The 16642-nt window shown below is 33.6% G+C and overlaps 1 protein-coding gene across 2 annotated transcripts; it reads right to left on the reverse strand.

Moving 5' to 3' along the window:
* Window positions 1–3858: 3858 nt before the first annotated feature.
* LOC145091944 (putative F-box/FBD/LRR-repeat protein At4g13965) lies at window positions 3859–8261 on the reverse strand. Of its 2 annotated transcripts, none has more exons than XM_079029785.1 (6): window positions 8156–8261; window positions 5636–6786; window positions 5319–5498; window positions 4729–5247; window positions 4595–4649; window positions 3859–4045 (listed from the first exon to the last, which is right to left on the reverse strand). In XM_079029785.1, the coding sequence occupies exons 2-5, from the start codon at window positions 6590–6592 to the stop codon at window positions 4608–4610; spliced, it is 1698 nt and encodes a 565-aa protein (XP_078885911.1). In that variant the 5' UTR covers window positions 6593–6786; window positions 8156–8261; the 3' UTR covers window positions 3859–4045; window positions 4595–4607. The 2 variants fall into 2 exon arrangements, with proteins under 2 accessions (XP_078885911.1, XP_078885910.1); XM_079029784.1 differs by having other exon boundaries at window positions 5636–6781; window positions 8156–8256.
* Between the last annotated feature and the right edge of the window lie 8381 nt (window positions 8262–16642).

Genomic DNA, 16642 nt, shown 5'->3' on the forward strand with positions numbered 1-16642 from the left:
TTGTCTAAATTAAAACTTTTAATCACAAAACATAAATTTCAAAACTTGAGGACAAGTTTTAAACATTTAAAACATGGAGGATCAAATAACAAATAATCTCAATTAACAATTAATTCCATAAATATCCAAATTTGATTTATTTAATGATTTCTTGCAAGATAATTACCAATTTAATCAAAATAATTAATTAATTATCACATAAGCAAAATTAAATATTTTATAAGTTGATAAATATCTTTAATTAGATCAAGATTATAGTTATATATATATATATATATATATATATATATATATATATATATATATCAGAAAATCGGATTAAGATTGATCTAATATGATAAAGGCAAGTTTCCATAAGATAAGTATGGAAAAATCCCGAATATGGCCCTTCCTGACGCTTGAACTCGTTGAGTTCCCAACTGGACTCGTCGAGTCAGGCCAACTCGTCGAGTCCACCATGGGACTCGTCGAGTTCATGACACAGAGACACAAAATTCGAATTTTGCAAACAAGATTCAATCAAACAAGCAACAATTTAATAGAAACCAATCTAGGCTCTGATACCACTGATGGGTTTTTAGCCATAAGAACTTTCCTATGTGCGCATGCAAAACCCTAATGCTTGGATCTAGGCTTTCTAATTAAACATGCTTTGAATCCAAGACTTCTAATGACTAATTAGGTATAAAGCAATACAAAATCAGATCTAGAAGTTTACCTTTGAATCTCTTGTTTTGATCTTGTTGTCTTGGAGCTCTAGAGTCACAATTGTCACTCCTCTAATGGCTTACAAACACCAAATAGCAAAGAAGATGATTTGAGAGAGAGGGTTTAGGAAGAAATCGGTCAGGGTTTCTCTTCTTTTGAAGTGATGCCGATTTCCCTTGGCCATAGGGTCTATTTATACTTGTAGACTCCTTAAGGGTTTCACCTTAAACCCTAGTTGGATAATCCTTTCCTTAAAGCAATCCAAATCCTTACCTTAAATAAGCCTTGGACGATTTTGAGCTATCCCAAGCTCTAGAATCCGTCCAATCCCTATCCCTTAAGGATTTACAGTCTAAAGTGTAACTATCAAACAATTGACAGTTTATACCCTCTTATTTAATTAATCTCTTTAAGTCACCAAATTAATACTAATTAATTTATGACTTATATTAATCAAATACCAATATTATTATTCCTTATATTATTCTCATAATATATTAATAATATTTATTCTCTCATAATAAATCATCCTGTCAAGTTGCTATGGTGAAGGCAACCCAAAAGGACCATGCACAATCGGGTCAAATACTTGCCTAATATAGTTGCAGCCTTAGACACTATTCCAACACTAAGTGCTTCTAAGAGCTCAAAAGGACAACTCCTATGGTCTAAAACTATCAAGATTTAAGCAACCTCAACAATGGAGTCCAAAAGTGACATAAAACACCCCAAAATCAAATCTAAGCATGCAATGATCAAGTTTGAAGCTTGATACCTCAAATGAGTCAGAAATGGTGCTAATCTGTTGGATCTACAAGCTCCCTTTGAATCCTTGCTCATTCTTCAAACTTCTTTCTCTTCCAAAACTCCAAAACAACACTAAAATGCTCTCAAGTGGCTACCAAATCACAAGACCACACAAATATGGGTTAGGGTTTTCATGGTGGTTGTCTAAGGGTGAGAGGGGGAATGGACCAAAGGCATAAGGTCCTTTATGTAGGGATACAACCCTAAAATTTAGGGTTTTAGAATCTGTATACGTACGCTGCGCGTACCCTTTGGTACGTTGGGCGTACGTGTCTTCGACTCATGAGTACGTTGAGCGTACTTGGCATAGTACGCCCCGCGTACGACACTTCTCAGCCCAATCATAAGGATCTAATGGTCCAAGCCCAAATCAATTCCATTCATTAAGCTAATAATAATATAATTAGTACCTTATTAATCCCGGGTGTTACACTTTCCTTTGTTTTTATAAATATAGTTTATTTGTGTTTAGTGTTATATTATTTATTTTCTAAACTAAGCCCTATTTCATTGGATTCTGGATTATCTTTCTTTGTTTTTGGGCAGGGAATTCCTAGCATTGATTCTAGAGTACGAGATAACACAATTTATTCAACATAGCATGTCTTTGTTTTTTTTTTATTTTATTTAATTTTTATATACATGTTTTAACTTTTGTTCATTACTTTATGTTTAACATGTACTTAGACATATTTGATATTTACCTAGATATTCGATTCAAAAAGTTTAAAAAATATTAATGAAAAACAATGAAATTTTGATTATTTTCATTATGCTACAATTTAATTATTTATTTTATTTTATATTATAGATGAAATTGTATTGTGGCAAATAAAATTGTCACTATAACTAAAAGTAGCATGAATTTTTTAAATCACATGAGCTTTTTAATGGCACAAAATGTATGCAACAAAAATTTTTCTTCTGCTATGACACATAAAAATATGCCACTATTTTTTATTGTGGTAAATAAAAAAATGCCACTAAAATCTTAAAATGTGTAACTAAAAGTAGCATAAATTATTGAATCAAATCAAATTTAGTGGCACAAAATATGTGCCACAAAAGAAATACAAATAAAAAAGTGCCACTGAAAGCCTAAAAACTGCAACATAAAAAACAAAAAGTGTCACTAAAAGGTTTTAGTGGTAGCGTTTCTAGTGACATTTATTAAGTATGCCGCCGATTCTTTGAGAAGCTTTTAGTGACATTTTTTGGGCTTTTAGTGACACTTTTTGTGTGCCACTAAATGACATATTTTTTGTAGTGGAGCAAATCTTTTTATATTTTTATGGTAAAGACGTCGAATCCATATTCTTTGAATATCTTGTATAATCCTACTTTGTATATTTTTTTCGTCATTTAAGTACTGTATACTCTAGGTTCTATTAAATTTGTGCACAAATTATGTTTATTATTTCATGGGATTAATTTTGATAAATGAATCATATTATATCTTTACCATTGACTATTTTCATGCTAGTTACTTAAATTGGTTAAATATAAGAAATAGCAACAAAAATCAGTGACAAACTTTTTTTTGTAACTTATTTGATAAATCGGTGACGATTTTTTATGGTCAATACTTTGATAAACCAGTAACGACTTTTTATGGTCATTAATCGGATATGACAGTGAAAACTTTTTATGGTCATTAATCGGATAAGACAGTGACGACTTTTTCTGATCACTAATTAGATAAAACGGTGACGACATTTAGTGACGAAGCAGGTCGTCACAGATTTAGTGACCGGTATATTTTCGTCACTATTTAATGACCGCTTTTATATTTTGTCACTAATCCTTTTTTGTAACGGACCTATAGTGACGAAAAGTGACGACCAAAAGTTTGGTCACTAAATCGTTTAGTGACAGCTCTTAGTGACAATTTCGTTTTTGTCACTAACTGACATTTTTTTTGTAGTGAAATTCCAAAAGGTTGTGAAATTTCATCTATGAAAAAAGGTGGAGTCAACACACACAAGCTCGATTTTCGTTTCCTCATTTCTTTCAAATATTTTTGTGGTCAAAAGTATGTCTATAGGTCATACATGATGAATAAAATAAGATAAAAGGGGTTGCAAAGTCCTCTAGTACCAACCAATGTGATTATCTTTGTGAAGAAGACTATTGTTTTTGTTCAATTCACAACTCATTTCCACTTTTGCCCATAACATTAGCATTTTTGTTGCAAAGAATTTTCACCGACGATGCTTATTTTTATATGAAAGCTGCTATCGAGAGCTGTGAAACAGTCAACTAGAGGAACAACAAAAAGAAATTGAGTGACATTATTGCAAGGAGTGACATTGTTGTAAAGAACTGAGTTTTTGTGTTGTAATCTTCAAAAAAAAAATCATTAACATTCGCTAAGGCATATAGTAATAAAAAAAATCTGTAGAAAAAAGAACCAAAAGAGTAAGATTCATTAATTTATGTAACAAAACCCAATTCAAACGATGATACATCCGACTTTTTCATGAATCCAATGAGGACTAACATCTTCATATTGGCATAATCATTAACATCCCTGCCAATAAAAGTTGAAGCTACGTGTTAAAGTTACGGCTGAATCTCACTATTAAAAGTCATGCATTAACCCTTATTTGTAATATGTGACTAATAGAGGTATTATTATTTTATAAGTATTGAAATTTTATCTATTTTGTTTCTATTTATATAAAGTTTTAAGCCTTTGTTTTTTTATTTGTATTGTATAACCCCCAACCTTTTCAATATATTTACTTAATTAATTAACTATAAATTAATAAAAATATATACATAGATTATTTTTAATAAACTACATCACTAGAAAATATAATAACAATAATTTAGCTGAATTTATACCAAATTGGTCGGACTGAAACTTGGTGTATCCAGTTCGTTCTAGAATTTAAGGAAAAAAAGTATTCGTTCTCGTTACTAATTCGAGAGTTTTTCGAAAAGAAAAACCATAGCTCAGCTTAGTAACGTCGTTCGAAACTGGTATTGAATCAGCCTCTTTTTTGAAAAAAAAAAATTATATTCACATCCCACCCCGCTAATTAGTAATTACTGTTGTAGAGAATATAAGGGTTACCTGGGTGGGTGGTTCACGGCATAGGGTTGATGCTCGATGTGGAGGGTGTAGGAATCTTACATTAAGCAAAGTTAAAAAGCCATCAATATTGGATTTTGGAATACGCAGAGTCATAAATGAAATCAGAAACTTACTGTTGTGGAGGAATTAGATGATGCGAGATATGCTGAGATGCAATGAGACATGAGTTGTTCACAAGCTAAGATGCCTTCCAAAGTCACAAGCCTAGAGGCTAGACGAACATGTTGTGCTTCTATTTCTTCAAGCTGTCGAGAGTAGCGTGCTTCGACCTCTGTCCTCTCTCTCTTAGGCATATCTTCCAGTAATGATCTTATTAGGGTTCCCTTTGAAATGATTGCTTTAACTTCTGCTTCTTCTTCATCAACCAAATCCCGCACCTCTTCCACACAGATCTTAAACTCTGCCATAAGTCTCTCAGTCTGGTTATGCATCTTCCCTACTTGAGCTTTTGATTGTGCCATGAGCTTCTCAAGGGCAACATTAGCCTTTTCCTTTGCTTGCGTTCGCTCAACATTCATATTTTCATGATCTAACAATGCTTGGAATTCTGTCATATGGATTGCAATCTCTGCAGCGCGTTTAGCCTTTTTTGCCCTAGCTTCTTTCTGCTTCATTGCTTTTGTAGGCGGTGGCTACAGAGTTTACAAGAATTTTTAATTTAAGAGAAAACGGTTGCAATGAGTATATGATTCTGTAAAAGTACCTCCGGTAATTCCATGATGAATGTGGCATTTGGAGAGTTCTCAAGAAAGAAGTTTCTAGCTTCGGTAGACATGTTAACATTGTATGCATCATTCCTCATGCTAGAGTCTATAGTCAAGCAGATTAAGTTGCTAAAAGGTGATGGATGGTGTGATAATAAATTTGGATAAGAGGAAAGACACTGCAAAAAAAATTGACAATAAATTTATACATTAAAGATGCATTAAAATCTCATCTTGAACTTCATTTATATCATACACCCATTTGGCAGCAGCGCTGGATGTCATAAATGGGGTGACATGATCGATATCAACATACCTCAATAAAGTCCACATTAAGTGTGAGATATCTGGCACTATGGAGCTCTTGAAGCATTTTAATAGCCTTGCATGCCACTTTCTCCTTATATGGCCTATACATATCACAACAGATAGACACTTTGTTCAGAGAATGAAATCCATCTTTGGAGAATTGTTGAGGAAGATCACCCGTGTAGCACAAAGATGAAAGCCCTGGTGGAGCATTCAAGTAATCGATTGAACAATCAATTATTGTGAGATGTTCAAGTTGAGGTGCAACCAGGTTGATGACCAATGAGCGTCTGCCTTTGATAAGCACGAGATTAGAAAGTCGAGGGGTAATGATGTCAATAGCCTCGACAGTGAACCACTCCAAAGTGAGGTTCTTTAAGTTTACACATTTGGAGAAAAGATCAACAGACTTTTGACTGTGATCTTCACACAATGTGATGTGACTAAGATGCAAAGTTGCTAAAGCTGGAAAATCCCAAGGTGTTTTGGGTGTAAGGCAAGGTGAAGTATAAAGAGGGCGGTTACTCAATGTGAAATGCTTAAGAGTCTGAGAGCTAAAAAGGGAAGGAGGGAATTCATGGTGTTTTTTGGGAAAACAAACAACAGTTAGTTGTTGGACATTGTGAGAGAACATATAACTTGCAATCTTTCTCACAAAAACCTGACTAGCTGCTCCACTGAAATGTAGCTTTACAGAAGACACTTCTACTTGATGGTTGCGGTGAGTCAAAACATGATTCACAAATTTGGCAAACTTTGGTAAACAGCTAAACTCCCTACTTGACAAGTTAAGACAAGGCATTGATGTCCAGAGAAACTCCCATCTTGATGACAACGAACATGTTTGAACAGCATATTTCATGTCAAAACAGGAAAGGATCTTATGAATAAGCTCATCTGGCAAGCTGCTCAATCTGTCTTCTTCGACCACTCGCCTCCTAACATGATCATGATCAAACTCCATTCTCTGTTGTTATACCTCTTTCAGATATGCAGTCAGGCACATAGATACAATATATCCTAGTTAATTTTCTTGTGATTCCGAACACAATTTAGAATCCATATCCATTCTCATTGATGCTTCTTTTCTGCTTTTAGCTAGATAACCATCATTCCTTCTCTTTTGGCTCCACAAATCACAATCCCATATCAACTGCACTTTATAATGTAAAATAAAATCAATTACTTAGATAGCTCATAAGAATACCTCTGATATATATACATGTTGGATCCTAATGCAACTAAATATGGAAACGAACATAGCAGTAATAATGCATCAGGTAGTGCTGGTCTTATCATCTTACGGCCTCCGGCAGGGGTCTCATCAACAAAATTCTATTTCCTAACATGGATTCCTCAAATCACATCTTGAATATTTTTCCACTTTAACAGTAAATGTATCAAGCAGGTTGTTTGAAAATATGTGCTACACATCCATTTAAGTCCACGTTTTTTTTTTTTTTTGGAAACTTCGCAAAATAAATGAGCATCTTTTAGTGAAGGGGTAATTTAGGTATTTCACATTATTTACATTGTTACGGTGTATTTATAAGGCGCACGGGTAGGAGAGAGAGAGTTATCTTATTTTCATATTTGGTATTTTATCCAGGGAGAGACTAGCCTCTCGAACACGCTAGGGTTATCTTTTTTCAAAGTTTTTGATTTTGAATTGAGATTTGACATTACAATCACTTATTCTCAGAATCTTTGTTCTTGATCCACTTTCAATTTTTGAGTTCATAGCAATATGATAACTCTTTTAGCTAGCTATATGTGGAGGATTGTTATCTTGACCAAGACATGGTTTATTGGAAGTAAGTATCCAAAAAAAGTGATAGATATAATTCTACATCTTACACCAATCTTCCCTTTTTTTTTTAAAACAAAAAAACTAACCGGGAAACAAATTAATAAAAGTGTATAGATGACCAAAAGAAGTTATTAACCTTTAAAACACCATAAAAAGAGATATAAAAGTGTATTTCTCAAATAACAAAACTAAATAAAAAAGTGACATATGAAAGATCGAATGAGTGATCAAAAATCCCAAATTCCATCTTAATAGGCTAATTGTCGGATACTCATATCATCAGTTAACAGATAATATATATATCCTAAAAACAAAATAATAAAAATAATGTCAAATGTGGTATTTAAGCAAATTCAAAACTTGATAAGAATTATTTTGATTAAAGATTTAAAAAAAAAAAAATGTGTACATTAAACAGCAAATAGCTATCACCATGAAGATTAAAAGTTAAAATCTCAAACATCCGTGTCAATCTTAAAATTTGAAGCGTAGAAGGTCTGAACTACTTGAAATCAAAATGATATAGATTTTAACTACTCCACACATCAGTCTATGAAGGAGAAGCATCTTCTCCTAATAGCACGGTCGCCTGCTTATTTAATACCTTTTTGAATTATCAATTGATCCAATCGACTGATACGAAGAATTTCAAAAGTAAAATCATCCAGAAGGGTGAAATTCGAATGCACTAATCTCTATAGTATGAGAATGACGTACCTCTTAATCGAAGAAATTACAATCCGCGAGTTGCCTAAACCCTAACACCAAAAGTATACGTTCGCGGTTCGTGCGTCTGAATAAATTACAACAAAATCGATTTTTGTGCAAATTACAATTTGAGTAAATTACGTAAACTGCTCATGTAGTTTGCGGTTATTTGCAGATTTCATCCCTATAAATTCTTTTTTACTCAAACAGTCCTTTAATTTAATTTTATTTTTGGTTTTTGTCCTTCACAAACATAAAACATACTCTTATATTATAATTTTCAACTTTTCTATCCTCCATAAGGAATTTCAGCCCTAAGCTTTAAGAAACCCTAGTCTGGCCGATTTTCACCTCTCTCCAAGTTATCCTTTGCATTGAGTGTTTGCGACTCCATTAGAGATGCAATACTTGGGGCACTAAGCTTTCAAAGGTCAATGTATTCTTGTTATTGCTACATAACAAGTGAGGTAATCATCAAACCCTAATGCTCATATGATTTTCGAATTGTGTATGCTAGTTTTAGGGTCCATTGCTTTGGTATTCAATTTGTCTGTTCAATAGAGAAAAACTTAGATCTAAAGCAATTAGGTTTGCATGTACACCATAGGATTGGTGTAGTGCTCAAAATCCATCATCATGACCAAAAGGGCAGTTGATGGAAGTGTAGTGTAAAAATAAAATTTGACATGGACAGATCATATGGATAATGTTCTCGTTGAAGCTCTAGTAAAGGAAGATCAACTAGGTAATCGGGCGCATGGTACATTCACTTTGCAAGCTTATGCGAACATGATTGCAGGGATTAGGAAAGAGTGTAACATGCCTATTACAAAAGATCAAATAAAAAATGAATGAAAACTTTATAAGGTAATTTTAGTAAATGGTATGATATGTATCGGGGTGCTTCGTTGAGTGGGTTCTCTTGGAATTCTCTAACAAAATACATTGAAGCAGAGGAGGAAGTATGGGAACAATTAGTTATTGTACGTGTTGATCTAAAATTTGATTTATTGTTATATATTTTTTGTACCATTAACTTTACTAATTAATTTTTGGGTTTGTTTATAAACAAGAAAACCCTTACGCAACTGCATTCACGACCAAAAAATTCCAAACTATGATCAGTTGGTGATGTTATTTTCAGATGATAGAGCATCAGGATCAAAACTGGAAACAACAAAATAAAAAACTCCCGGTTAAGCAAATCCACAGAAATTAAAATAGAAAAAGTTGCTGATGTGGACGAACTAATGGCAAATAATGAGGTAATTTTGGATAAAGAATATAAAGATGATGACGAGGACATTCAAATAGTGTCGGAAACGGATGTTTCACCTGATGAGAGTTCAAAAGCCAAGAAGCTAAAAAGTTATAAAAAAAATAAAATAAAATAAAATAAGAAAACCTTCAAGATGAAGACGAAGTAGTAGCTGAATCTCAACCTCAACCTCGACCAGAAACTTTTGAACACACTATTGTGAAAACATTTAAAGAAATCATTGATGTTATGAGGGAAGGGAATAAATCTCATGAAAATACTGGTGAGGAAATCGAGAAAGAATTAGAGTTGATGGGGTTGGATGTCGATTAATTTGTAGATGATTTTATATATTTGTCGCGAAATCAAGCCGTTGTAAGGATAATTTTTAGTTCTTCAATGAAGATGAGAAATATCTTTTTAAGAAAAATGATGGATGGAGCTAAAAAATGAGTCATATCTTGAAGTTTTATAGTTTTTTTTTGGTTTTTATGATAGTTTGCATTGGACTTCATTTGTAAAGTTGCAATTTTGATTTTTTAGGTTTTATTTGTTGACTTAAGTATATTTAATTAGTTTGGTTGTTTGATTAAAAAGTTTTTTTATTGATTTTGATTCCCACTGTAGTTGATTCATATTATTTATATGTTATAAACATAATATGTAAATAGGGGTATAATTATAATATTTTAATTTTCTTTTATTTTTCCTCCTAACTCGGGAACATATAAACTAAAATTTTTCTTTTCATTTCCTTCTAATTCGGGAACACGTAATAAAGAAAATTTCCTTCCCCTCCCTTTCCTTCTGTCAATATTTTCCTTCCCTTTCCTTTAATGAATTAAAAAAAAAAAAAAAAAAAAAAAAAAAAAAAAAAAAAAAAACTCGGGAAGAAGGCAATTGAGTTTGAGGGAGAAGGAGCAGAGCATCATCTGGAGTTTTAGTAGTGTTGGGTGACAATTTGGTGGAAAGGATGCTAACAGTTAGGGTTAAATTTCGGAGTGAGCCTGGAAGCATTTAAAATCCTTGAAGGAAACGAAGGAGCGTGTGATATTTGCATATTTAGTCTTATATTGAGTATAGATTTTTATCATTTATTAGCTAATTAATTGCATATCATGGACGAAAGATACCTAAAAGTGTTTGAATTGAGTTTTCAGTCCAAAAGCGAAGCTCGGAAGCAAAAGGAAGCAGGAGAAGCGGTTAGGAGCTTGGGAGTTGAGCAAAGAAGAAAAATGATAAAAACACAAGGTACTCGGCGAGTAGGGTTGACTACTCGGCGAGTCGATACGAATATTCGAGAAGCTAAGAACTCCTTGACTTACCGTGTACGGGAATTAAGGGATGGACTCGACGAGTCGGTCATGGACTCGGCGAGTCGGGGCGAATCTATAAAAACGACTTTTCAGATCGACACAAATTATTCTGGAACCCTTGGGGAGAAGCAAGTTGCGAATTAAAGTCAGAAGAGACCTGGAGAACGAAGATAAAACCCAAAATCCAATTCTGAGGGAGATTAGAGGCAATTTTTATTATTCTTAATTCAATCTATTGTTTTTCATCATGTTTAGACAGTTAGATTTCGTTTTTATGTTGTCAATTGCCCCAATCATGAGCTAAAACCTTTTAACTTCTGTTTGGGGAGACAATATTGAGACTATGGTTTGATTTATGGTAGGATTGATTTAATATTGGTGACTTTGTTGATTTTAGCTTGTTAAAGAACCTTATGTGTGAATGATAACTATTTTTCTGTTAATAGGAAAATAATTAAGTTGCATGAACATCTCTTAATTGTTTACCTCATATGATTTATGTGAACACTTTATTATATGACTAGGATTAGCGAATGTGAAACTAGAATTAATAAGAAAAATAGGTAAATTCATGTGTGAGCTTGTGTGATGACCATCAACAAGAGGTTAACTAAGGGACCAATTTAGTTGACCATTACAAGTCTTAATTAACCAGAATAAATAATCTAGTGAATTGAATTAAATTAGACAACTGGCCACTGTTTGAGTTAGTTTGTTCTCTAAGGATTAGTGCAGCGAACGTGAATCTAATCACTTGAATCGGTAGTCAATAGAAAAATCAATCCATTGCACTATTGCCATAATATCAACCATAGGATCAATTGAGTTGAACTAAACAGAAGTTCCCTTCATTATTGAATTTAGTTGAATCTTTGTTTATCTAGTTTTTAGTTAATTAGTCTAAGTATTAGTTAGTAAGTTTTTATTCTTGGGAAACTAGAGAAAACCCCCTTTATTACTTAATTTTTAGATAATATTAGCTTTTAGTTTTAATTTTCCATTCCTTGTGTTCGATACCCTACATATTTAACTTTACCACAATTGATAGGTCGACTGCCTTTGTGTGTTTATTTTATAATTAAAAGTAGGATTAAAACTAGTTGGGTTTTACACACATCAAGTTTTTGGCGCTGTTGCCGGGGAACGGTTCTAAATAGTTAATTTTATTTGCTAATTGTTATCATATATTTTTATTTTTTTTATATAGTTTAATTTTTGATTATTATGCATTTTCCAAATCTCAATGCTTTTGATGTTTTTCTTGAGGAAGTAGTACAGGAAATTGAGCAAGAAGATGAGGAGTGTGGATCGGATGAAGATTTGAAGAAATTTGATAGATGGTTAGATAACATCTTGTCTAACGAACAAGAGCAATTTGAGTCACAAGAGCTAGATTTACAAGATGAAGAATTTCATCCAGAAAAAGATTTGGAGGAGCTGGAAAGGTTGCTAGCAGAGAGGTCATACGAAGAACAAGAACAAGCTGAATTGGAGGAACCAAGCTGTGGTTTGACCATTACCACGACATGGTCCCCTGTTCTTCCGGTTTGTGTTTCGAAGCATGGGGTGACGATTCCAACTTTGGAGAAAGTTCTAAATCACGATCCATTTATGATTAGTATCCAACCGGTTCCAACCCTTGTCAATATTCTTGGATTTTATGAATTCAAGCTCGTTTGGCCAATTTTTGAAGCAAAGAGCCGAATTTTACAAATTGGTCCAAAGAAAATATTTAATGCAATGGATGGATGGGCATCGAATTTATTAGAAGTTTATTAAGTTGGGAGTCCAGCTAAAGACTCGCACAAAAAGAAGCGCTTGCGGGAGGCAACCCGTCATTAGAGTTTTCTTTTCTTTTTCTTTCTAAACTTCTAGTATTTAGGGATAATTTAGGATTTTATGATGATGTTTTTTTTATTACTTTGTATTTGTTTTTGAACTTTTCAAAATATAGGGTGAGGGATAGAATGAACGAATAAAGTGTGAGGAAATAAAGTGAGGGGTTGAGTCGTAGACGAGAAGATTAGAAGATTTGAGTGATTTTATAAGTCCGATGGTTTTAACGGTTAAAAAGGAGTTTCGTCATTGAAGAATATAAGGAGGTGTATTTCCTTAATACCCTCTTTGACCTCAAAAACATACCTGAAGCAGAAATAAGAATTTGCACGATCACAGCCGAAAACTCGTCGAGTGCACCCTTATAACTCGACGAGTTCCAACGAAAATTCACGATTTCTGCCCATATGACGATTCAACTCAGCGAGTCTCCACATAAAACTCGACGAGTTGATCATTCTTTTATCTTTGAGTCGACGATTTGATTCAATTCAAGGCGACAATTGGCTATATTTTTTAAGACCATTTCTAGGCGATTCCAAGATGCTTTTTCCCACATATTTAGAGTTGTCAACCACACGAGATTTGACGCCCAAGGCATGGATGCGTTGTTCCCATGCCAAAGTCAGCTGAAGTTGGAGCTTTACATGAAGAAGATCAACCTCGCGACTACTATCCCAGGGGAGTTTGTTCTAATTCTCTCTTTCCTTTTATGTTTTTTTTATCAAGCGTAATATGCAATGGGGGCATTGCATAAATTAAATGTGGGGTAGGGGGTTGGTTACATTAGTTAAAATTTTAGTTAAATTTCGAAAATCTTGTAGGAGGGTGGTTAAATTAGTTAAAATTTTAGTTAAATCTCAAAAATCTTTAAATTTTAGTTAATTTTGAAATTTTTGCATTAAAATTGTTAGGGCTAATTTAGAAAATTTTGGTAAAGCAATTAGGATTTTATAGTAGTGTTAAGTTTGATGATTCAATGAAGACCCAAATGTTTAGTTGAGCCTATATACGTTACAATGCAATTGTGGCTTTCCTTATTCTAGTGAAATCATGGGACAAAAACACGACCTTGCTTAGTTTGAAGGCCTGCGATATGTTTAGCATCATGTACCAGAAATGTATCCAGGAAAATTATTATCTTTAGCCAATAAAGGTTGAAGTTGAGCGGCCTTACTTAAGCATGTAGGGTATTGAGTGGAAAAAAAAGTGAGTTACATGTGAAACAAAAAAAGAGAATTACAAGAAAAAATTGTAAGAATTTTGTAGCAGTCATAAAGTGAAGATCAAAAGATCAAAATTCCAATGACTCAAAAAGTTGAAGATACCAAAAAAATTAAGAAGTTGGTGAATTTAAGGAAATCAAGATCAAGTTATCAAAGAAGTGAAGAATTCCAAAGAGCTCCATAGTGGTATCGAAAAAAGTTGTAATTTTTTTTAGATTATGTATGCTTGGGTTTCTTGACCAAAAATACCTTGAGGTTAGGAAGTTTTCTGCGGATGGATTTGGAGGGATGCATAAAATGAGCGTTGTTCAAAGGAAGTGGGCGAGTGTTTATGAGGATTGTAAGTATTTAGAATTGAGGGGGGTCCTTAGGAAAAAATTTAGACACAAATGCATGTGTTGCAGTCGTGACATAATAAATGCGTTCGATTGGGATTGTCTTATATGATATTAGTATGTTAAAATTCAATTTTGCTTGGGGGCAAGCAAAAGTCAAGTGTGGGGTATTTTGATATGGGCATATTTAGTTATAAAATTCATGCATTATCTTAATACTTTATGTTGATTTTATCTCATTTAATGAAAAAAAAGGTGCTTAATTAGTTTAATATTTCATTTTCAGCAACAAAGACATGCTCGAAAGGAAAATGAAGCGGAATTGGCGATTGGAGGCTTGGATCTTGGATTTTGAAGAAAGAAGGATGTTGCTGGACAGCTTGACCCCTTGTCAGTGTTTTGGCCATATTTCATGAACCGTAACTCCGATTGACGAGATTCAAAATGTTCTGAAAACTAGACACGATTTTGGACGACTTTCGTGTTTTGAGAAAATGCTGATTCCAAACGGACTCGACGAGTAGGACATAAACTCGACGAGTCACTTCAAACTTTCGCGATTATGGACGCGCTGACTTGTCGTACACGGGTTTTAAGTGACGGACTCGCCGAGTAGGTCATTGGACTCGATGAGTCACCTCTTTTTTGTGAAAATCTATATAAAGGGACTTTTAGATCAATACCCTAGCATATAGATGAACCCTTGGAGGCTAATTGTCGACTAAAGGTGCTGCTGGAGCGTGGGAAGCAAGGGAATCAACCCTACATTCAATTTTAAGGAGAATCAAGGCAAAATCAAGTTTACTCTTTACCTATTCTCTTGTTTGAACTATGTTTTTACCAATTGATTTCGTTTTTGAGCTTTTTTCTGTTGTAATCATGAGTTAAAACTCATAACTTCTGTTTAGGTAGATGACTTTGTGAACATAGATTGATTATTTGATTAGGATTAATTTTAATTGGTGATTATGTTTTATTAAGCTTGTTAAAGAACCTTATGTGTTAACAGTAACTATTCTTCTGTTAATAAATCAGTAATTAAGTTGTATGAACATCTCTTAGTTATTAATTTCATATGATTTATCGTGACCACATAGTTGTATGTCTAGGAATAACGAATGTGAAACTAGAATTAACTAGAAGATAGGTAAGTTAATGTGTGAGCTTGTTTGATGAACATCAGCAAGAGGTTAATTGAAGGGCCAATTTAATTAACCATTACAAGTCTTATTTAACCCAAATCAATAACTAGGAAATTCGTTAATTTAGACAACTGGCCATTTCTTGAGTTAATTTGTTTCCTAAGGATTAGTAATAGCGAACGTGAAACTAATCATCTTAATTGGTAGCCAATGAAGAATTAATCCGATACATTGAAATCATCCATGGGAACAAATGAGTCGAACCTAAACAAAAGTCCTCTTTATTATTGAATTTAGTTGATTTTTATTTGCTTAGCTCTTAGTTTCTTAGTTTAAGTTTTAGTTAATTGTTTAAGTTTCCAGTCTTACAAAACTAGAGAAACCCCCTTTCTATTACTTGTTTTATTTAGATAATATTAGCATTTCTTTTAATTGTTTACCGTTCCCTGTGTTCGATACCCTACTTACCTGAACTAAACTGCTAATCGATAGGTACACTGTCTTTCGTGTGTTCGTCTTTGTGTTTAAGTTAGTAGGATTAAAACTAGTTGGTTTTACACACATCACCGTGCATCGCTGGGAGAGGGTAATCGATGCCGATTTGCTTATGTCTATAAAGTGTGTTACTTTGAGCATAAAAATGGTATAATGTGGATATAAAGTTGTTCATTTTTAATACTTGTTTTTTATTGGAGGAATGTTGTTCACATGGATTCTTTTTTATCAACCTGTTAAATCAAATGATCCATAACTAAGCTCCTTATTTTTAAGATGGAAGTCTTAAAATTATGTGGAACCCATATTAGTATGTATTATATATCTTTACTATATTATTAAGGATATTGCTTATTTCTTGAAAATTAAGAGGTACAACATATATTACCTCATGTACAACATATTAAGCATTATACTTATTATACTAAACACTACACGGATCATAATACTACACCCTAATACAGTACAAGGACCTTACCTAATCTCCTAAACACACTACCATCTAACCTATTCACATCGACACCACCAAAATGCCCTTTTTCTAAGGTGATAAACAGATCAATTTTCCAACTTCATACGGAGGCGGTGATGAACAAATCAATCAAACCTCTGATTTTTTAGATCTGTAACAGAGACTAATGCTACTCAACATCTTCGATCCTCAACTAATGGCTATCATTGATCCCGAACATAGAGAGGAGGAGCAAGCCGCTGTTGATGATGACGCAGACACCGGGGCTCAGGTTGCTTCGATCGTCAGGCTTAAAGCAGTCGAGGTAACCTTGACGCCTCTCCAGCGTTTCCAATATAAACCCTTTCCCCGCCTTCGATTTTCACCCTATACGCTCTCAGGTCTCAGCATCTTCGATCCTCAACTATAATGGCTAT

The sequence above is a fragment of the Lactuca serriola genome, chromosome 3 (assembly GCF_051521515.1).
Source record: "Lactuca serriola cultivar US96UC23 chromosome 3, Lser_US96UC23_V15, whole genome shotgun sequence".
Classification (NCBI taxonomy): domain Eukaryota; kingdom Viridiplantae; phylum Streptophyta; class Magnoliopsida; order Asterales; family Asteraceae; genus Lactuca; species Lactuca serriola.

Bases quoted from the DNA above. Each gene is read 5' to 3' on its own strand.
- LOC145091944 (XM_079029785.1), bottom strand. From the start codon at position 6,592: ATGGAGTTTGATCATGATCATGTTAGGAGGCGAGTGGTCGAAGAAGAC. The intron at 5,499-5,635 runs GTATGTTGATAT...TTTTTTTTGCAG, and splicing joins TTAATGTGGACTTTATTGAG to TGTCTTTCCTCTTATCCAAA. The intron at 4,650-4,728 runs GTAAGTTTCTGA...GCTTAATGTAAG, and splicing joins CATCTAATTCCTCCACAACA to ATTCCTACACCCTCCACATC.